The 23,233-nt window shown below is 45.1% G+C and overlaps 1 protein-coding gene across 1 annotated transcript in view; it reads right to left on the reverse strand.

Moving 5' to 3' along the window:
* The window catches only part of TLL2 (tolloid like 2), a 1,535,386-nt gene that overhangs the window by 706,051 nt on the left and 806,102 nt on the right, over window positions 1-23,233 (reverse strand). Inside the window, exon 10 of the mRNA XM_069610570.1 lies at window positions 20,720-20,865. Coding sequence (XP_069466671.1) covers window positions 20,720-20,865 — 146 coding nt within the window. The remainder of the gene's footprint in view (window positions 1-20,719; window positions 20,866-23,233) is intronic.

Genomic DNA, 23,233 nt, shown 5'->3' on the forward strand with positions numbered 1-23,233 from the left:
ACTCACACCACCTCTCACATTCACCGTCGGACCTTGTACACTAGCTCACTCTTACATGCTACCTCACTCTTTTCCATTGTCTTTTCACTCTGCTTCACACACTTATAACCTCAGACCTCTCACATTACCCCAAAACCTACCTTAGACCTCACATGCTACCCCCACACACTTACCTCAGACCTTGCACGCTGCCTTACCCACTTACAATCACACCACCAATAATGCCTCAGGATTATACCAGACCCTGTGACCTTACACACTGACCCTTAGCCCTCACACTGTGCCTTACCAATTTACTGTCGAATTTCATGCACTAGCATTCTGAACTCATACAGTCATGCTCAATGATCATGTCTGAGATAGTGTTTGAAGTTTGAGGGAGGTCATCTGAGACAGTGTGCAAGTCTACCTCAAACCTGGTCCATCAGACCATGAACACTGCATCATACTCAAACCTCTCACTGTCCTCAAGAGCGCAATGAATAATGTCTCTTCTTTCTTTTGCAGGGGTTTGTGCGCTCGTACAACTGACCTGGATTGCAGCATCGCGGGAAGATTCAGTGAGTATGCGCAGCGTTACTTATGTGCGTGTGTTAACGCGGTTCTTCTTTGTTCTTACAGGTGCCGGTGTAGGAGTCCCCTCTTGACTGGAGATAGCTGCGGCGTGGAGTAAGAACAGAGGTTCTTCCGGAGCAGGTAAGCTGAAGCAGCATGATCCTGAGTGGGTAAGCAGAAGCTGGATGATCCGGAGTGGGTAAGCAGAAGCACGATGATCTGGAGCAGGTAAGCAGAAGCAGGATGATCCGGAGCAGGTAAGCAGAAGCAGGATGATCCGGAGCAGGTAAGCAGAAGCTGGCTGATCCAGAACACGGCAAGTGTGTTGCTGATACAGCTCACAGTAAGTAACACGAAGTACTGGAAGAATCTTGGGTGTGGCTTATATAGCCAGCCACACCCAAACACTAGAGAGCTTATGAATCATCATGCACATCCTGTTTGGCAACAGGAAGTGGTAACCAGGAAGTTACTACAAACACTAGGAAGGAATTAAAGGAGGGATTTGCTATGGGTTCTTTGTGTGCCCATGCCAGGCCTGCCAAGCCTCCACCCAGCTTGCCCCAACTACCTGCCTGATACCCATGACAGTGGGAGATCTTTGGGGAGTGGGGGTGAGGCAACCAATGGTGAGACCCGGTATCCTCCCCTTTCCCTTGCCTATACCCCATCCTATTTTTTAGGATTCTCCAATGTCCCAGCCCCCTAGCCCTTTTCTACAGAAACAGTGGGCCGAGGAGGAGGCCGACAGAGTAAAGAGACTAACCCTTACATATCTCATTGGACATGCCCTGTTAATCAGATCAGGCAAAATCAGTCACTTGACCATAATCACATATCCGAGACCCATTAACTCCCCCCACACTTATAAAAGGCAGAATATAGAAAGACATTCTGAGGAAGGTGAAACACAAGAAGGAGCAGATCTTCCAGGGCGAAGCTGAACCCACTGGAGCAGGACAACTGATCGAGGGACCAGAGCGAGGGATAGGAAAACCCTGAAGTTCCCTGCAGGAGGTCGCTGCCTCTGGGAATCCGTGAAGGATAAGCAGAGCAAGACAAATCCCAGACAATAGGAAGCCTGCATTGTGTTTCAAAGACACCAGCGACCCTCTGGGTGAACAACAGAGTTGGGGAGGCGAGGCCAAGCCTGTGGCATTAATCTTGATTCGTGAATCAAAGCTGCAAAGACAAGAAAGGAATGCACACAACCAGTGAGTTAATGAAAGGCCAGTTTGTGTCAAGAAAAGATTGAAGCCGCAACAGTATCGCACGATTGAATGTTGCGCAAGTGCGGTTGAGACACGAGAGAAAGCAAACCAGTAATGAACTTGTTAGTCACAGATAACTGTGAAGCCAGCAATACAGAGTATCAGAGTGATCCAGAAATAGTCCACTTGAAAGTGTCTGCAAAATGTATTGATGTTTTGTTATAAAGCAGCAAAGTGACCGAACGCTGAAATGCACAATGGTCAACAAGATTAACCCTGACGAAAGGGAAAGTTAAAAAGGTGAATGTTTGAAAAGGAATATTTCGTTGAACTTTTCTGTTTGAGGTGTAGAACTACCAATACCAAGAGACATTGCGACAAATAATATTAAGGGAAAGCTGAAGTGAAAATCGAAATGGTCCTGCGGAGGGCCTTGCACATTCAAAAGCCTTCAACAACCGTGAAAGGTCCGAGCCCGGCTGAGGGGGACCAGAAACATGAAATAAGTTACGGGAAGGCAACCCCTAAAGAATGTGAATGAAGCTTGGGGAAGGGAACCCCTTCAAGTGCTGTGATTGCAAGGTCCGAGCCCTGCTGAGGGAGATCTATGTTGAATCAGCTACTTTTTGATTTAAAAGGTCTGAGCCTAACAGAGGGAGACCTATGTGAACTTTTGTGGAACTGTTGAAGAACCTTTGGAAAGCTGGAATAAGTGACTTCAACGTGGAAGGCCAAACAGGCCTCAACCTACATTTGAACTGCCTTTATTTTGATAACCTGGGCCAGAGTGCGTTATCCTGCTTACGCGGGCCGCCTTACTCCATGTTGTCCAACGTGGGGAGGAGAGTTGACTCAGGCACATTGATCCTTTATGTTATATCATTGACTTTTCTTTGTATACACATTCCCCTTTACACACTTTTTGTATAAGGGATAGGCCAGGCATTAGGTTTTGTTAGTGTAGGCCATTTTGATTTGACACAGACTGACTAGGACTGTGTCTTCTTTATTATTTGATAGTGGAGACTTCAATCCTAGCTATAGGGCACCGTAGGAGTTCTTCCAAACCCCAAGAATTTAATAAAAGTTTTAAAACGTGTAACTTTTGTGACAGTGTCATATTTGTGATACCATGCCTCCCTTATATTTCAGAATCAAACTTGAGGCCACCAGCATACCACCATAGCTCTAGTCGATGTTTATCCCTAGAACGTTTGGTAAATGCCCCACCCAACCCAACATTAAAAACATTGAACAGCTGGACGCCTGTACTGGTCATTGAAATCTTACTTCTTGACCACTTCAAACCAAACCCAACATCCGTAATCGTTGTGCACATAGGGCTACTCGGCAGCCATTGCGAAGAAACAATAGGACCAAGTACCAGTCCATTTTGAATTTCTGCTGGTCCCCCTGAATTGAATAAATCATCCACTCCAAAGTGTCAAAGTTTCTTATCTTGGCCATCCACTCATGTTCTGTAGGGACAGTTTTGCTTTTCTATTTCTGTGCCACCAGTAGCGAGGCTGTTATGCCAAGAATCACATAAGCTTTCCTCAGGGCCTTAGATGGCAAGCTCTCAAGGATATCTCCCATCCCCAACATGACCTCGCCAAGGTTCCAGCGAACATGTAACCCAAAGATCTTTGACATTGCCACCGTAACAGACTCCCAAAAGGGTTGTAAACTCCTGCATGTCACCAAGATGTGCTCCCAAGTCCCAATCTCATTGCACCCTCTCCAGCACCTATCAGAGACTGCTGGGTAGCATTTATGCAACTTTTCGGGGATGAGGTGCCACTGCACCATGGCTTTAATCCACATTTCCCTAACCTGCAGTGCGCTGGTAAACTTGGGTTTGTTGCCGCAGAGGCAGGCCATCTGGGTCCCTTCTACTGCATGTCCCAAGGTGGCCTCCCATTTTCTTTCATGTATTGGAAATTTGGTGCTGTCTGGGGGGCGCAGATATTTTGTAGAGGGCTGATGTCATGTGAGCGTCACTGGAATTGCTGGTCAGATTTTTCGAAAGGGGTTAGCTCCCTAGTGGCCGCATCATGACGTACGGGTTCCTAAGTCAATGCTTCAACTGCGAATAACGAAATCTCTTCCCCTTCCCAAGCCCGAAGTCATGTTTGCATTGTAGATAAGTCCTAATGTCTTGGCTCACCACCATGTCCCTTATTTTAAGGCACCCTGCTGCCTCCCACCTTGCATAGGCCCCCTATCTCTTGTCCTGGCCCAAATTGAGGATTTTGGAATATGGTTGCCAAAGGAGACGGGAAGATTTCAAGGCCCACTACCCTCACCAGGGAATCCCACACCTCTCCCACAAGCGCAGTGATCTTGCTTAGATACATATTCCTAGGCCTGTCTTTCCTGGGGCACCAAACAACTTTCTCTAGGGGCTTCCCCACCAAGGCTCTAACCATTTTCCACCATACCCTTCTGTGATTACCTGTGAACCACTCGCAGATCACCCGGAATTGGGCTACTAGGTAGTAGAGGCTGAAGTAAGGTAGCCCCAAACCTCCCCTATGGGTGGGTTCCATTAGCGTCCTCACGGAGACCCTTGGCGGTTTATTATTCCAGATAAATGTACTCATTTGTTTATGAAGCGCGTTAATGAATTCCTGCAGGATGGTTATAGGGAGGGCTTGAAAGTAATAGAGGATCTTTGGGAGGATCACCATCTTCAGGGTGTTAACCCTCCCCAGCCATGATATTGACAGGGGTCCCCAGTCTAGCAGAAACTGCTGCACCTTCTCTAGCAGAGAAGGGTAATTGGCCTGGCATAACGCTCCCAAAGACGTGGTAATCTGAACTCCCAAATAACGAATGCTTCGGTCTGTCCGGATGTAGGGGCTCACCTCGCCCAGTCTCCTAATATGCCCTTCTGGCAGGGTCAGGTTGCGCATCTCCGACTTGTGGCCATTGATCTACAGGCCCGCAATAGACCAAACTCGCTGAGATCTCTAGCAATTGCCTGGGTTGATTCCGGCTGTCTGATCACAGGCAGCATGTTGTCAACAAATGAGATCACTGTGTTCCTCCCCTCCAAAACGAATTCCCCTAACATCAGATGCCACTCTTAAATGTGCCAGTAGCGGTTACAAATGGATTGCATAGAAAAGCAGACATCCCTGCTTTGTGCCTCGGCAGACCCCGTATCCCCTGGGAGAGCAGACCATTGATCGCCAGGTGAAGGGTGGGCGACTGGTAGTTGGCCCTCACACTCTAATACCAATATCGCTGCTAGTTATGTTGGGTTTCTCTATTGTCAAACATTTGTCGGTGCCCAATAAATCCCAATCCGGGCTGATCAAATTAGTATCTTCTCCAGTCGAGACGCCAGTATCTGTGTGTGTTTTCGCATCTATATTAATCAGAGCAATTGGATGATATGATCCACACTGCGGGGTGTCATTCGGTTTAGGGAGCAACACCAGCTTCGCCTCTTCCATGGACGGGACAATTCGCCCCGATTTCCCAAAGGAGTTAAAGAGAGAAACCAATGTCGGGACCAACACTTCCTTGAACGTTGTATAGAAAATCCCAGGAAAACCATCTGGCCCTGGGCCTTGTTACCCAGCAGAGACAAGATCACAGCCCTCACTTCCTCGGGGGAAATATCCACTTTGGATCTTCACTTTGCCCCAGAGTAATCTTGGCCAGCGGACATCCGGCTAAGTACTCCGCATGAACCTGCCCGGTGGGTTAAACTTATGAATATAAGGCTGAGTAGAATTCCTTGAAAGGGTCTATGATGTCGAAGGTAGAAGAGTGTTCCCCTTTCTGCCTCTCTTAGATTTTTAGAATAGTCCTTGAAGCTTTTTTTTTCCTCACTTTCTCACCAAACGCAAATCCACCTTATTCAATCTGATGTATTTCTGCTGCAGGTATAACAGGGATTGCTCTGCCCTCTTGGTTTGGAGCACCTCTAACTGGGCCCTTAATCAGCCTGTATTCTCTCCTAACTGCATTTCCTGAGTTTCTCTCCAATTTGGCCATCACTGCTTGAGTGGAGTTTCCAGTTCCCCACTGCAGGTGGTTTAGCTGCTTGTCTCTCTGTGCCTTTTTGCAATTAGTTCCCCCTGCATGTTGGCCTTAAATGTGTCCCACACAATATGCTCCTTTGCCCGCTGCGTCTCATTAATGAGAAAGAATTCCCTAATCTTGCCATGCAGGTCTTCACAGATAACCTGATCCTTGAGGAGGTGTTCTGGGAACCTCCATTTCCATAGCCCCGGCCCACCCCACCCCTCTTCCTGTGAACATTGAGAATGATAGGTGCGTGGTCCGATAATGCTATAGTCCCCAGGTCCACCTCCCTCACTTTTCCCAGCAAGGTACTTGACAGCAGGGAGTAAAACGTGTACCTCTTGCTTTCCCCTGCGCGTCTCCCTCGAGGAGTCCACTTGAGCCAATTTTGCCATACGCTCTTTCAACATCTTAGAAAGGACTACCTAGTTATAAATCCTTGCGCTCCTATCCTTAACCGGATCCCATGCCAGATTGAAGACCCATGAGAATGAAATTCCCCTTTGCAAATCGCTCGACTTTAGCCAGAACGTGTCCCCTTCTGTGGCCGTGATAGACAAGCCTGGCAATTCCCAGATGGCCATGAAAAGCCCTCCTCTCTTCTCCTTAGAATTGGCCTAAAATATTTGTGGATAGCTTCTAATGGTTAGCTTGTGTTGGTATGATTTCTGAATATGTGTTTCCTGTAGTGCCACCCTGTCTGGTCTCTCCCTTTCCAGGAATTGCTCCACTTTCTTCCTTTTAACAGGGGAGTTGAGACCCCTGACGTTAAGAGTGATCAGCTTGAATGTTGGCATGTTGTCTGCGCCCCAGATTAAAGAAGTTTGCGCTAGCTATCCCCCTTGCACCTCCTACCCACAATAAGAGGGTAGGCTCAACCATCCTACGGATACTCCAAGCAACAGGCCATGAGAATTGAGCCCTTGAAATAACCCCAAGGCCAACTCTGCGGGTACACTAAGACCCATAGAACACATTCAAGAAAGAAAGGCACTCAATTCACCCCTCCCTGCAACTCCTCAAAACCCCCTCACCCCCACAAGCAGGTAGCCTCACTGGGCCCACGGCCACTCATTGGCGCCATCCTCAAGGGGGAAGCCCTGCCAGAGCCACAGGCTCCGCCCTCCGGGACACCTCCTTTTCCGTTTAGTTTGCTAGGGCCTGTTCATTCTGAGTATTTGCCTAGACAGACGTCCACTCCCACAGCTTCCGCTTGATGGCTGCCCTCACCGCTCTCTGGTCCTGCTGCAGGGTCAACTCTTCCTCCATTTTCAAAATCCTTAGTCCATCCTCACACGTGGTGACCCGGTGTCGCCTCCCTTCCCAGGAGAATAACAGGCGAAAGGAAATGTCAATTTACATTTCGCCTGGGCTTTCACTAGGGCCCTAACCACCTGGCCGATCAGCCTTCGTTTCACCCAAGTGGACTGAGCCAAGTCTTGTTATAACTGAATCTCAGACACATTGATCTTTATATGGCCGGCCCTTCGGTCTGCCAGCAATATCTGTTCCTTCTGCCCAAACCGTTGTAGTGCCACCACCACATCTCGTGGACTGGCACCCGGTTCCCCTCTCTCGGGTCCCACTCGGTGCACACGGTTTAGCTGTATGTCCGACCAGTTCTCCATTTCCAGTCGGTCTGCAAAAACATGCTGCGTTGTCTCCCTCAGGTCCTTATGCGACACTCCCTCCAAGAGTCCTTTTATTCTGATGTTGGATCTTCTTGAGCGATTTACCAAGTCCTCGCTTTGTAATCACAAGTTCTGTGTGACCCTTGCGAGCTGCTCCACCAGAACATCCATCTACCGAGTGTCCTCTGCCAGGTCCTGCAGGGTGTTTTCCACTGCATCTGTCCGTTTCCCCCAGAGCAACAATGTAACCTTTTACCTCCTGCAGCGACTGAAAATTAAGCACAAATAGTGCTTAGCTATGATTGAAGCATTTCAGTGATTTGCTCACTGTATTCCTGGAAGCACTGCCTGAAAACCTCCTTAGTCACCCCCTGGTCCCCTAAAAGGGATGTCCAACCCTCAGGGTCACCTTCCCCCAGTGATCCTCGATTGGTGGCTGAACCCCTGTGACCCTCTTTCCTCAACAGCTTCTGTAAATTGCATTTGTGTGTCTTCCTCAAGGTTTTCGGAGTGGGTTGCATGTCTTCGGTTTTGTTACTTGAAATTTGGATACACTACAGAGGTGCGGGGGGGTGGGGGAATCCCCAGCTCTGTCTAACCTCTTTGCTTCCTCAGGCAGCTTCGCCCAACTCCTCCTTCGGCCCAAAGCCTTTTGTGAAGTGAGTGTCTTTCATGGGGGGGGTTGGGGGGGGGGGTCACCCTTCACTTGGTGCGGCCCCTGTCCGGCTACTGCAGTTCATCTTGTGGGCTCCCCCGCTGCTCCTACGTGGCCCTGTCAGCTCCTAGTCCCCTGTCCTTTGGGTTCTTTGAGCCCTATTCAGCACTCCCTTGCCATGCCACTGCTCAGCTTCCACAGCCCCTGCTGCCATAGCCAGGCCCACTCTCCACCCAAAGAAGGGGTCCACAGGGCTGCAGGCCTCCAGATGGTGTGCTCCTGTATTTATTGCCAGCACCATCACTGCCACGTCACATGTACTCCTGTCGTCCTCCTGCGGGCCTCCATGAGTGTGCTTCTCCCGACCCAGACAGTTAAATGTGGCTACCTGCAGGACCCAGGCCCCTTGCACCACCACAGCTCCTCCAGGTCATGCAGCCCCCTATGTGCTCCGGGACCCTGCCCCCATCAGCAACGGTTGTGTGAGGCAATGGGCACTCCAATGCCAGCTCTGGGCCTGCTCTCCCCCAAGATGCTGTGTTCTCTCACCTCCCTTGATGCACCTCCAGAGGCATGCACCCAGCAGTGCCGGACCCCCTTGCTCCAGCTAACCACTGAACTGCAGGGGCTCCATTCCAGATTCTCATGGCCGCCGCTGCTGTTGCCAACTCGTTACTGTGGGAGGGACGTCCTGCTCACTCTGCCGCAGTTGTACTCCTCCCAGAGGACCGGGGGTTAGGGGGTAGACCCCCTTTACAAATCTCCATCCCAGACACAGGACTCCCCAGCTCTCGGACACGGCACAGTCCTGTTCCTGTGTGGGTCCGCCCATTTGATGAGGACCCCTCCGTGAAGCTCTCTCCACCACAGGCACGCGGTGCGACTCCCCACCCTGCCTCCGCAGGTCACTAGCTTGCTTTTCGGCCTGGCAGTGTAGAAGATTTCACCACCGCCGTCCCCCTTTGGGCCCTCATCACAGCACCATCCACGCAAGTGTTCTGCCAGGGGGCAGCTTAATGATAGTTTCTTTAACGTGCTTGGCAGCAAGAGGTGGGAGAACACGGATTACAGTGCTACACGTCCGGCAGGCATCTTGAATTGATCCCAAATGTATCTTTAAACTTAAACCGGTCAAAGGTTCTTAGGTTGTGTGATACCATTACGAGTTTGAGATCTATCCAATCCCGAGACAACACATGAATTGTGTTTATTGATGATAAAATATTGGATAGAGTCCTTTTGCAGGTACCATCGTAGTTGGTATCTTATGCATTTATTGGATGCAGAAAAACAACTCTGCCCTCGAGGATACAATATATTGAAGGACTTCAGGGTTGAGGTTCTTAGGTCTTCAAAGTTCTCACTGTCATCCCCGAATAATAATAGTAAACCTGTTCATTTTTTACCTATCAGTGTGACATGCTTCCAGACAAATTGTTTGGGAAGTAGACAGATTGAGTTCATAAAATCATCAGTGGGGACACAGGCAAGGAGGATTGCACTCAACTCCCGCAAGCCTTGGTCAATAAATCCTTCTTCCATTAGCTAAGCAACATGAATATTGGGGGCATGTAAAAATAGGTTCATGAAATACTAAAGGATATAAACATTTGTTTCTATATGAAGAGAATCCATTGTGTCTGCATGTTTTTGCAGGAGACTTCTCTAATGGATCTTCCAGTTCTGGATTTGTATTTCCTTACCCTATTACTGGCGACTAGAAGCATACAAGGCCGTCCCACATCAGGCCTGTTAACTGCTTGTCGAAATGGTTTAGGCCTTACCTTGATTCCCTGGACTGTACCAAATCCATTTGCCCAACTTAAAAAATTGTCATTGGGAAAGTCTGAAGGAGCTATGGGGTGGGCCTTGGGTCTACTTAATCTCTATTGAACCACGCTGGTATGAGCTCTGACTCCTTCTTAGATGGAATTGAGAAGCTGTTAAACACCTGCACTTTGAACAAATCATTTTTGTGGTGATAACTGCGGGAGACCTGAACAAATCCTGTATGAGTCGAAATGGTATCCCTTCACACCAAAGAGCTAAAAGTTGGTTGTATTTAATGGAAGTAAGAGGTTTCCAGATGGTGAATTGGAGTGTAAAAGGAGATATATTCCTCCGCAACCCACTTGGTGTAGAGACAAGCACATGACCAGACAATTTTTTGGAATCAACCAACGCTTTTACATGGCTCAAAGAGCTTAAGGTGCTCTGACAAAAAAAGAGTGACCATGATTTGGTGGCGAACACTTGGATCATCAAGGCCATGAACCTAGAAAAAAATTAAGTCTATATGCTTCATTTGGAAACTGGCTCAGGCAAAAATCGGTTTAAGCGGAACAATGTTACACTTCAGACTTCCCCGCCGGCATCCTTGCAGAGTACAACTTCTTTACAGGCTCCTCTATGGTCCAGGTACAAGCTACCATGGCGTCTGTAGAAACGTCGACGCACTCCAGGTCACCTGACACGCCTTGTACGTGGAAGACGTACAGCAAGCCACGCCCCTCTTACGACTATAAAACCACCGTCTTCCAAGGGGCTCGTTGCTGCTAATTAGCGTTACCAGCTACACGCGGTTTCATCCGTTTCCTCTTCGTGTCTCCCTACACGAATCCTTATCTGAACTCCTGGTTTTGACCTTTTGCCTGAATCTTGGATTGCTTCGTCTCCTCCCTTGTTCTTGTTGTGATCATCTGGTTGTTGGACTCGGAACGCTACCGGATACGGCTCTCTTCTGTGTCTTGCGGTTCTTCCCTGGTTACCGCTCTGCACATCAATTTTGCTGTTTACATCCGGATCATTTCAACAGCTACTTAACTATACTCGTGTACTCAGGTACATATCTCTTGTCTTCCATGGACATTGTTTTCTGTTGGATTCTGGGACATTGAGTGACTTTCCTGTGAGATTGCTCTTCAGTGCATATGAACGCTTTCCTGAACTGCGCCAAGCCGACCCTAGTGCGTCCCTCGTGCCATTCGGGGTTACTTACCTATACTAACTTCCCTGTTTGTTATTTTCTCCTGTCGTTGTCTTCAGAATCCTGAACTCCTCTTACAATCCTGAACTCCTCTTACTCCATTTATCTTTACTCAGGTCAGTTGTTATCAATTCTATAGCTAAAGTGGGAAACGATACTGATTTAGATTTATTCCACTCATTCATGTTATTCTTTGTAGATTATCCCGGGGAAACGCAATTCCACTCCAATATCCATATAGGTAGTTGTCCAATCATTTTTAACTGTTCTAATCACTTGTTTAACATCAACACATCAACACTGTCTAATATCTTGGTATTCTTTTGCAGCATTGGTATTGGCGGTGTGTGTTCTCCCCGCTCTTTTATTCAATTGACATCTCTGTCTGTTCTAACTGAAACAGCAGAGAGGTACATTGTGGAAAAGAGCCCCTCTTTGAGGAAGCCTGAGTCTTGTACTCAGGGGAGCTGGGATGGAAGGCTGAACTCGGAATTCTATACTACCAACATCTCCAAGGTCGTGTTCTCCGCATCTTCGACCTATTCGGAGTGGTGGGTAACAAACAAGCGTTCCTTGCCCGCTTTGAATAATCAATTGGAGAAAGGTTTGAACATGAATGTTTTGGGCTCAACTAATCAGATGCTGAACTATACATCGATGTTGAGTTTGTTTATGGTTAAAACTATTGCTCCATACCAGAATCTTTTTTCTCATAAACCTGTTTTTCACCTTAAAATCCAAGAGCAGAAAATATCCTTCCGATCGGAATTGAGATGGTTGCCCCTAGTGGAAAGGCTTAGTAAGATCAAACTACTGAAACAAAAATTCAGGGTATAAAACTATCTTAGCACAAAGAGATGCCAAACAGATGTTGGCAGCAATTTCTAGTAAAAATAGTGCCAAGATTTGGACCTTGTTAAATCATTCAAATAAAACCAAGCATGTGGCTTTACAAATTAACACTATTTCCGAGGAAATATGGATAGCACATTTTAGAGGATTATTTGCAAGTGATGGTGTAAGTAACCAGACTGGGGCCAGGGTCCCAAATCATGAGTGAGTACTCCCCTTTGACTGGGATGATATTCTGAATATAATGGGCAAAGCAAGTAAATCGCAAGCACCAAGCCCAGATCTAATGTTTAAGACATATCCAAATGAATGGGCTTGCATTTTGAAAACCTTGTTTGCGAGAATATTGCAAAATATGTCCCAGGCTCATATCCCTCTTAGATGCACCGGGTAAAGTCTTTGCTAGGCTGGTCCTGAGGCATTTTATTGAGTGGGTTAGGGAATCTTGGAGTTTTGTCACCTACCAATCTGGGTTCATTGTAGGACTGAGGACCTTTGTTAACCTACTTACATTGGCGATAATAAAATGGTAAGTCTATTTTACTGGTCAGCCAATATACCTGGCTTCTCCATTTAAACAGGCTTTTGACTGTGTAGCTCGAACAACCTTGTGGATCAAACTGGAGAAATGGGGTTGCCCACAGGGATTGCTGGAGATAATAAAAGACCTATACTGAGGAACCTCTATTCAATTTAGGTTAAATCGTGAAGGACAGCTGACAGATTCTATCAAAATATATAGAGGATTAAAGCAGGAGTGCATCTTGGCCCCTCCTTTGTTTAATCTCTTCATAGCTGATCTAGGATTATTTCTGGATGGAGTTCGGTTGTTCCCTTCAAAACTGGGCACATCACCAATCTCAAGGCTGCCATATGCTGACGAACTGGTCCTGGTCCCGATCTACCAGATGCTTGTGGCGCTTCAAAGACAGCTATCGAGATTGGAGATGTAAGCCAAAGATAATGGCTTCAAAATAAACATGAAAAAAATCAAATGCTGTGTCTAGACTGTGAGAAATCTGAGGGCATCCTAACTTTTTCCCCAATATATCCTCTTCCCAGGTGGCCAGGAAAAGGCTGTTACTATCGGATCCTGACCCTGGGGGTGGATATGTGAGGGAGGATCACCTGGGTAGAGGAGACTTGGGGAGTGGGGATGAGGCATCCTTGGGTGATACGCTGTACTCCCCATTTCCCTTTTCTAATTAGTCTAATATCCCCTAAGCCTTTGTATGTTACTAGCAGTCCCTCGCCTATCTGTCACATAAATCATCTCCCAGTAAACATCAGTCTGGTGCTGGGACGAGGAAGAGACACACCAGAGCCTTGCATCCTCTATTTGTTGACTTTTACACACACAAACATCATTTTGGTACTGGCACACGGAAAAGGCATCAGTCACTCAAGAAAGACTGTTTGACAAGGAGCAGTCTAGTCTTTCTGAAACCTTAATTGAAGCTGGGAACTTTAAATGGAGGAAACTATGGCAAGCGAGGAACTTCGTTTTCCTCTTGGATATACGCCGGGACACTGGACAAGAGACGGAGACCCGGAGAAGCACCAGCAGCAGAGGAGCAGGAACCAGAGAGAAGCCAGGCCGAGACTTGCAGGCAATCCGACAGAAGCAGAACTGCCGTTGTGCAACGCTCTCAGAGATGCCCGAGCAAACAGAAGCTCCTTGGGCATTCAAAGCTGTAGGACCACAAGGACAGTGCTTACCAGTGCTCCAGGGAAGACAGTGGGGTGAAGCAAAGTCCTTTAGAAGGGAACACGAGGCTGTGGAAAGGTGGCACGAAGCAGTGAGAACCAAAGGAGGTTTTCTAGCGGCACACTGAAACCGACAGACACGCGACTGGAAACCAGTGAGTCTGCCCGAAGGCAAGGGGACCTCGAGTCATGTCAATGGTACAAAAGTAGCTAAGAAAACTGGATCTGGGTTCACCTCCATGTGCCCGTACCCTATTTTTGGAGTTTAGAGCTGTACACTCCAGGTTGCATCCTTTACTAGTGGATGGAGGTGTAGAAATACTGAAACCATGTCTAAAATGTGGTCTAGAGATCGAATCAGTTACTCATTTATTTGGTCTTTTGTGAGTGCTACTGTGACTTATTTGTTTCCATTGTTCAGAAAAGCACCTGTGAAAACCATGCAAGAAACGATTAATTTATGTACATCTACGGCTGTAGTGAATGATGTATATTTCGTAGCCACAAGTATCGATCGTGCTTGGTTGTGTAGGATGTTGCCCTAAGTCAATTGATTAATGTATGTTGGCTTTTAGCTTTTTTGCAGGCCCTATGATGATGATATTCTATGAACTGCATATTTTATATTGATGTCTACTATGAATTTATATTTAATGGTCTTATGTAATCCATTTTTATTATGTATTTGTATGTGTCTGCTAAAGGCAAATTTGCAGAATAAACCTTACTGACCGACTGAAATCTTGAAGGTATTATAGGTCCGAGAACAGGGGACCAAGAAATGTTGAAGTACATTGTCAAAAGTCAAATAGAATTCATTAAGTAGTACTGGAAGGAATGAATGGTTGTGATGAACATTGTCAAGAGGCGGCAAACAAGTATTGCCAAACGTCAAGCAAGCATTGCCAGATATCAAGAAGTATTTCTGAAAGAAATGAACTGTTGAAAAACGGAAACCTGTATGCAATAGTCAAGTACAAGGAAACCTGGAAAAGGGCGCCAGATGTTTTGGTCAAGTGAATTGTAACAGTGACTAAGTTTCCTAGCATGAGACTATACTGGGAAGCTTATGATGGACTGTGCAAAAGAACTATCGCAAACTAAGTTTCCTAGCAGGAGAGTGCACTGGGAAGCCCAAGTTGTGTTTTGCAAGCAAAGCTACTAAAAAAGTGAATGGTGGTAAAACAATCGAGAATAAATCATCATGGGCAAGAAAGGTGTGTCAGTTGCATGACCTGTAATGGGTAGACCGTGTGGTCCGACAAAGGCGCCCAGATCGAGTACATCCACCCAAGGAAAGCCAGTTTATGATTTAAGGAAAACGTATGTAAACTGAAATTGAAGAACTGAACTTTATGGAATGATAACCAAGTCTGAAGAGCTGGGATGTTTACCACAGAGTTATTCTGGAACATTGAGAGACTTGAAAGCTTGGTGTCATGCATGCACCCCCAAGCCCCTGTCAACTTCACTTCAGGTACTCCCGGTCGCCACCTCCCACAGATCCCAGTTGCTCACCGCAGGAGAGGTCGCGCCGGTTTGTTCCAAGGTCACGAGGCAATACTCTGTATTGGAATAAGCATTCAGATCATTATCATTCCCTTCGGCGTTGGCAGTTGCCGTGGCGACTGAACGCACTCCCTCGGCGGCGTCTGTCGACGTTGCGTTACGCAACAAGCTAATCACGTGACCTATTCACCTTGACAACGGTATAAACCTTGGAGATGGGAAACCCCTTTTCCATCCAAGAGCTGGAAGAAACTCAGAACCTTTATTGAGAACACTTCTCATTTGATGCAGACACCCTTACACATTGTATACATTTAGATGTTAGAGCAAGTATAGGTTTTGGACACAGACACATTTTGCTTTGGACTTCCTGACACAACCATCATTTGTTTCATTAAGGCAGGAAAATCCCACCTTAACATATCGCACGTTAACTTTTTTCCCAACAGTTCTTTTTAGTTAATAAAAGGTTATAACCCAAAAGCTACTCAGTTGTCTGTGTCTACTTCGTGATGCCTTCACAAAGGGCGTCAGAAGTGGGATGAGGTTGAACCGATACAAGTTTGGGAGCCCTAAAGATTGAGAAGTTAAGACCCAAAGTATCAGACCCCACAGTATATGCAGAAGGCTCTATTGGGTTTCATATCTGTAGTAGTTGGGAAGAAATCATTCCCCAAGTGAAAGAAGACTAATACCTACTGATCTGGTCTTAATTCCACCCCCACATACATACATCAGGTTTGCTCCCAAGTCGGGGTTAGCATGGAGATTTGGAATTGATGTGTTAGCCGGAGTCATAGACAAAACCATGGGAAAGATCCCTTTCAGATCCGTCAGGGGGGATAAAACTGTACAGGGGTGCTCAAAAGCAGCAGGGAGCTGCCGTGTGTGACCGATGAGTGAGAACCCGAGAAACTTTCATACCGGGGTACCCTGGGAACCTGTAACAAAGTCCTTTTGAATGCCGAACCAACTGAAAGATACTGCAAGTACTTTTGAATTCTGAAACAAATACTTTTGAATATCGAATTAACTGGAAGTTATTGTAAGCACTTTTTGAATGCTAAACAAAGTAAAAAGCAAGTTCAGCACTTGTGAGTGGAGGAACGCAAGGTGGTGCAAGAAGTAGATACCACAGAATGTATTGTATGAAACACAAGTAGTGGCAAAGTCAAGATAATACCAAGAATGGTACGAAATGAAAATCGAAGTAACGTCCCAAGCTAAAAGGGGTCTAGGAATTGCAGGCTAAGAGGAAACCTGTGTTTGCAAGTGTCAGAGAAACACAGAAAAGTATAACAAAGTGCATGAGTAGCGTCAAAACCAAGAGAATGCCAAGTAAGATACGAGATGAGAAACCAAGTATTGCCCAAAGATGAGAGGAAACATGCGTTAGCAAGAGCCAGATGAGTACAGAAAAGTGGAACAAAGTACATGGTGGCCAATCAAGCCACTAATAAATAAACTAAACATTACTGTGAAATGGAAGCAGTGGCTAAATGTTGATGGAAGTCCAGAAGGGGTATCGGTTGTGTGACCTAATGGGTAGTGTGACAACTAAGCCTAGACCGAGTGCCCTTGTATGGAAAAGCTAAAACGCAGTCAAGAATGGGGTATCAGTTGCGTGGCCTGTGATAGGTGGACCGTGTAATCCGAGAACTGAGCCTAGACTGAGTGTTAGCTTTTCCATACAAGGGCAAAGTATACCTTAAGAAGCATGTGTTTGGCAACAACTTTGTGGGTGATTTTGAAGTCAAGAAACAAAACTGTCTATATGAACTGGTGAAAAGTATTGATATTAGAGGAGATGGGAGGTATCCCAAGGAACTGTATTGTTTGAAAGCTGGAAGATTTTGAACTCTTGGGGAAGGGAACCCCAATGTGTTGTGAACTGTTTTGAACTTGGGGAAAGGGAAGTGGATCATAAGCCAAGAGCTAGAAGAAGCTCTGAACTTTCTTTTGAACACTATTCATTTTGATGCCGACATCCCTACACACTGTATACAGTTAGTTGTGAGGGCAAGTATAGGTTTTGGACACAGACATTTTATTTGGACTTCTTGACAGAGACTATCCTTAGTTTTCGTTAGGTAGGAAATTCCAGCTTACCATAGGGCAAGTTAGACCTTACTCCATCCTGCCTTTTAAGTTAACAAAACTTTTGCGAACCAATTTTGAATCTGTTGTCTGTGTCTACTTCATGATCTCTTCGCAGTAGGAAATCCCACGTTAGCATAGGGCAAGTTAGGTCTTTTTCCAACCCTTCTATTTAGTTACTCTGTGATGCCTTCACAAGACCCTAAATAGAAGGGGAAAAAACCTTTAAATGGACTTTGTATAATTCTATTATATCACAGGTTAAAGAATATAAATATTTGGGGGTGTCCGCCAATGATGACCGGTTAGAATGACCATATTTATTAGATCTGAAACAAAAGGTTAAAATTACTGCTTTTGAGGTGATTATTATTCACTGTAGATTTGGTAAATACTTCTCTGAACCTTTGATCACGGTTTATAAACAAAAGGTGGTTGCAGCCCTTACTTATGGAGCCAAGACAAAACTGTTGAATCGCAGCCTGAATTGGAACCTACTTGAGAAGATGTTTTGCAAGAGGGTTTTGAACCTCCCCGGTGCAATCCCAATTCAGGTTGTCCAGTATGAATTGGGATTGCAGTCTGTTTCGGCAGTGATCAAGTGGAAGGCCTTGTCCTTATTGAGGAACTGTCTTTTAGCAGAACCAAACTCCATCCTACCGTTTATTAGAGATTTTTGAGAATTAAAATCAGCTCAAGGACTGTTTAAGTGGAAGGAGGCTTGCTTGAAATATTTTTCAACTGCTAACAGATCACTTAAGACCTTTTGTTGATGCTGGATAAAGCCAAAACTAAATTGTGGAGAAATTACTGGTGTAAAACTCTAGAACAATGCAATAAGTACAAGGTTTTTATGAACTTTGGATATGAATTAAAGCACTTTGCACCTCATCAAAATATTTAACTAAATTCTCCTGTTATAAAACACGCCAAACATTAAGACTATGTTTGGACCTATAGTGTACTAGAGAAGTGAAAGGGACAAGATTTTATTGTACAAAGGAAGATCGATGCTGCTGTTTGTCACAATCTGGAGGAAATTGAAACAATGAAACATTTGTTTGCTGTCCAAAATTGATGGACAAAAGAAATCAATATTTTGTCAAATATTTCAGTCATTATAGATTGTGAATGGAAGACAAGGTATGGGCAATGATTTTTTTGGTGCGCAGTACTTATCCTTGATTTTAGCAACAATCAGATTCCTTAATGTGATTAATATTTTAACGGATTCAGAGAAATATTTGTTGAAACTGTAGCTCAATGCCAAAATAGTAAATGGTGGTATGACTTGTATTGATGTTACTATTATAACTAGAGGATTGTATTATGGTTTTAAAATGTGTTGTTGCAAAAGGGGTATTGATTTTGAAAGGTTGATTTAGTTTTTCAACCACATCAAATAAAAAGAGACAATAATATTCAGAATTCCAGACCTACAAGATCTGGGAGCATGAAACAGTGTGTTCCGAAGATCAGAAACTCCTTCAGAAATGATTAAACTGAGAAACAAAATCAGAACTTTATGAAGCAATAACATAGTCATGTCACATGCTCAGGCCTGCATCTGCAAGCGCGGATTCCAATAATATTGATTTAATATGTTGCTTCCATGAATTATGAAGGAAAACAAAATGCAATTTAGCAGTGTACAAGTGAAATAGTCCCCCACTTTTCATGTAAAAATATTGAAATTATAATTATCCAATGAACATTGGTGGTGTGTTTTCAACGGGAGTGACTGCCTGTTAGGTAAGCCAATGGACGGATCAGCCAGTCAAATAGTGTGAAATAAATTGAAACATGAAAAACTGCCCACAGAGGGTATAGGATTCTTACTTGGAAAAAATGTGCTGGAAATTATCTTTTTATGATTAGCAACAAGCTGTAGGCGCAACTGGAGGCTGTGAATATCTGGAAATGAGGATCCTTGGCCAGGAGGGAGACTGGGGCTGGTGGTGACAGATTTAATCTTTGCCATCTTTGCCAAAGGGCACCACAGACCAGGGGGGATCAGATGTCTAACTGATAATGGTTCCACAAGCTAAAAGAATTACCCCAAAGTAAGTATGAAAATGTCAAAGAAATCAGATTTACCCTTGCCCGGGGACTGGGTGGTTTGGAAGTGCTAGGGGGCTCTCAATATGATTCTTTTTCCTGTGTAGGGGTGTACAATGGAATTACCTCTGATTGTATTATCAGAATTCCTACAATAAGACACAGAAAAGTGCCTATATTCTGTATTGCTAAAAATCTTTGTTTTCCATTCCCTGAATGCTCTGCTTTTATAAGTCTTTCTCTAAAATTCTGAGCCCTCAAACATTGGAGGTTTGGGAAAATGTTGAGAAAGTTGTGGATCTAAATGTAAAGGTTTCCAATCGCTCTTCAAAAATCTTGAGATTTGTGAACTTTGATTAAAACATTTCATAACATATATCAGTGATGTTCCTGTGTCTTTGGGGCGAGGTATCAGTAAATCATTTCTGTTGATATCAGATGCCTTAAATCGGTCTTTTGATGTGATCTCATGTGGATAACCGTTGCTTTGTATTCGTCGATCAAAATATTACATTCTTTCTAGACCTCTGGTTTACAAAGGATTCTCTTTAATATAAGGATTTTGCTGTAGGGCAGACCTTCAACCATAGGACATGGATGGAAACTACTGTAGTGTGGAACATTATTTACATCTGTAGGTTTACTGAAGATTGTGGTGTTCAATCCCCCTTTCTCAACAATTTCAACTTCTACATATAGAAAGTGAAAAGCAGATGTTGCTAATTCAAGTATCAATTTAATTCTCGGATCTATTGAATTTACAAATTCCCAAAAATCATTGAGTTCAGAACCTGATCCAGACCAAACATCAAAGACATCGCCTATGTATCTTTTTCCAGCATATTATGTTATCCGACCAATTCGTATCATCAAGAATATAGACCTTTTCAAAATGGTACATAAAGATGTTAGCATGGGAAGGTGCAATGGCTGAGCCCATTGATGTCCCCGAAGTTTGTAGTTAGCACGTTTTTCATATCTAAAATAGTTTTTAAACAGCATAACATGAAGGAGTTCTAAAACAAACTGTGCATTGTCTGGTAGGGCCCATTCTATAGCTTCAATGCCTTCTATGTGTGAGATAGACATATAGACACTTACACTTCATACATCCAATGTAAAAAGGATACTGTCAGAAGGGACATCTTGACATTCTTTTAGACATGAAAGGAAACAAAGTATCTCTTAAATATGTAGATGTCTTCTGCACTAGAGGTTGTAGTAACATAGCTATATACCTAGTTAATGGTTCAAAAAGGCTCTCTGTCCCAGCAACTATAGGTCTGAATGGGTGATTTGTCCCATTTTTGTGGATCTCAAGCTTGGCGGAAAATTACTATACAGCGCATCCTGCAGCCTTGGGTGATACTGCATCATCATGTCAAAGGAACATTGCCACTATATGATAAGAAAAACTTACCTCGAATGCTTGGAACACAAGTCCAACAAGAAAGCCTTCTGAAACAGTTATTTTCCACACACATTCCTTTGATGGTTTGTAGTCGTCAGGGTAATTTGGAGACTGAATATGTCCATTGTCCTTCTTTATTTCGCCACCACAAACAGCTAATAAATACAGAAAATATATTTAGACTCAATATGCTTTACACATTGCACAGCCCAAAGCCATGGCAGCATAATATTCCTCTTTCACTTGCAGATTTAGTGTAGCTGATATATTTTAATGTGACGAACAATTGGCGATGGGGGGTAAAAATGACAGGGATGGGTACGGCTTTTCATCCTGTGTGAGACCACCATCTGAAGAATAGGTCTCTGGTACTTTGAGAGCTAATGGAACTACGGTTTGGGGTTGTTTTACCGTGGCGGAAAGATCCACAACGGAAATTACTGCATGAGAAATGTATGATATACATAAATGTTCGTACATTTCTCATGCAGACATTTGTTGTAAAACAACCCCAAAACCTAATGCCTGCCCACAGCCCCACCCACATACCCCCAATACACCCTGCAGCCTTTTTCTTTTTTGGGTCAGCTGTGGGGGTGTCCTCCGCAACTCCCGCTCACTACACTGTAAAGTATGGTGAGTGGGGTGTTGCAGGGGACACCCCCGCAGGCCCCACAGCCTTCGTTTTTTTTTACTTGCCCCACCAAAACATACATGCCACAAAATGTTTGAACTTTTTGTAGTTTGATGGTATGTATTTTAGGTGTTTTGGTGGGATAGGTAAATTGGATTTGGTCATTTCGGCCGATTCCAGAACTACCATCCTAGCATAATATTTGCAGTAAATCTAATAAAAGGCATACAACATTGGATTTTGTGTAATTTTGAAACGGGGCGAACACAGTGCCGACCCTTTTCTCTGCACACCCCTGGTTGAAACTATTCAAAAGTAATTCAAGATTTGAGGTTGTAAGGTGGTGAATTTTGAGAAGGAAATGCCAGTTGTAGCTCCCATTGACAATCAATTCAGCACTTTGATACAAGAGAATTTTGTCCAATTTCCCATGATACCTGCCATTTCAGAAAGACAATATGGAGGATAGAAGAAGGGAAGTAGACTGAGAGGATCAAGAGGTGGGAGAGGAAAAAAACACAATGGAAACTTGAAATACCAATGAAAGAATAATCACCAGCTCAACAGAAAAGGAAATAGTGGCACAGGAAAAAGGCACCAGAGCAAGAAGATTGTAAGTGAGAAACTATTGTGCCGAATACCAGGATATCATAACTGCTTCCGTAAGGGGAGCCCCTTCCCATGAGGCCAGGGAGGTGAGGCTGCTACCAGTTAATCCCCATGCGGGTGACTCAGCGGGTGGATCTCATGGGAATGGAAAACCCCTATTGGACCAGTGACGACGAAGGTGGGAGAACGCAGTATCCACCTTATACCCCCACATCTCCTTCACAACTACTCTCCTCACACCTACCCTCCTATCCTGTAGTATGGAAGAGGTCAGACGGACTGAGACAAGGAAGAAAAGGGATGAGTACAATTAACATCTGAAGCAAGAAACTTTGGCGAGGAAGAGGCGCAGAGCCACGTGCATCACCGAGAGGAATCTATCTGAATGGTCTAGTCGTCAGTCACAGAGCTTACTGGTTGGGAGCATAAAGAACAGACTTATCGATTGTCAGAGGCTCCGAAGAGGATCAGCGAGCGTGACAGAGGTGCACGGAGAAGGCTGGCAAAAGCAGATACAGGTGCAGTGATGCCAAATGGGTGATCATCACTGGTACCGCTAAACAAACCGAGAGGCTGGCTGTGGAAAGTGCGAGCATCACAGCCCAAGAGGAACACATGGTCCGGCAAAGAGGGAGACGCTGAAGCAGTTCTGGAGCTGCAGAGCCGCTACAGAAAGCTGACATGAATGCCAGAGTACCAGCAAAGCAGAAAAAACCTGGGGAAGCCCGTGACCAACTGGAGGGTTGCGGCCAAGACCCTCCAGGTAACTGGGTGGCTGAACCTGTGGTTGAGGATCCCTGCAGAGTGAAGGAAATTCGAAAAAATATACTAAATGGAAAGCGGGAGAAAGAGGACAGACACTATGCAACACCAAGGGACAGTTTACCAAGACATGGTAACAAAGAAAATAAAAGTATGCCATCCTTCTGAGAAAAGGGCAGATTAAGTGGTAAAAAGGCATCATCCTCTTTGTGGCAGTGCTTGGAGGGAAAGTGACCGAGGACTGTCACATAAGAGAAATCACCAAGAGAACTGTGAGAGCCACATAGCCGAACACAGAGAAGAGAGACTGTCGGAAGCGGCTGCAGACCTTACTCTCGGCAATTGCGTAATTTTCTGTAGTGACGGTTTGACGGTCACGTGTGTGCTGGTTGCTGGGTCCGCTACTCGAAACGCTCGAGTTCGCAGCGGACCAAAGGAGCTGCGAGTGGCGCGCTGCAAGCTGTGTGACTCCTTAGAGTCGGATTACTGGAGTTGTGTGACTGTCCCTCGTGCGCCTG

Source organism: Ambystoma mexicanum, chromosome 8, assembly GCF_040938575.1.
Source record: "Ambystoma mexicanum isolate Mex_15411 chromosome 8, UKY_AmexF1_1, whole genome shotgun sequence".
Classification (NCBI taxonomy): domain Eukaryota; kingdom Metazoa; phylum Chordata; class Amphibia; order Caudata; family Ambystomatidae; genus Ambystoma; species Ambystoma mexicanum.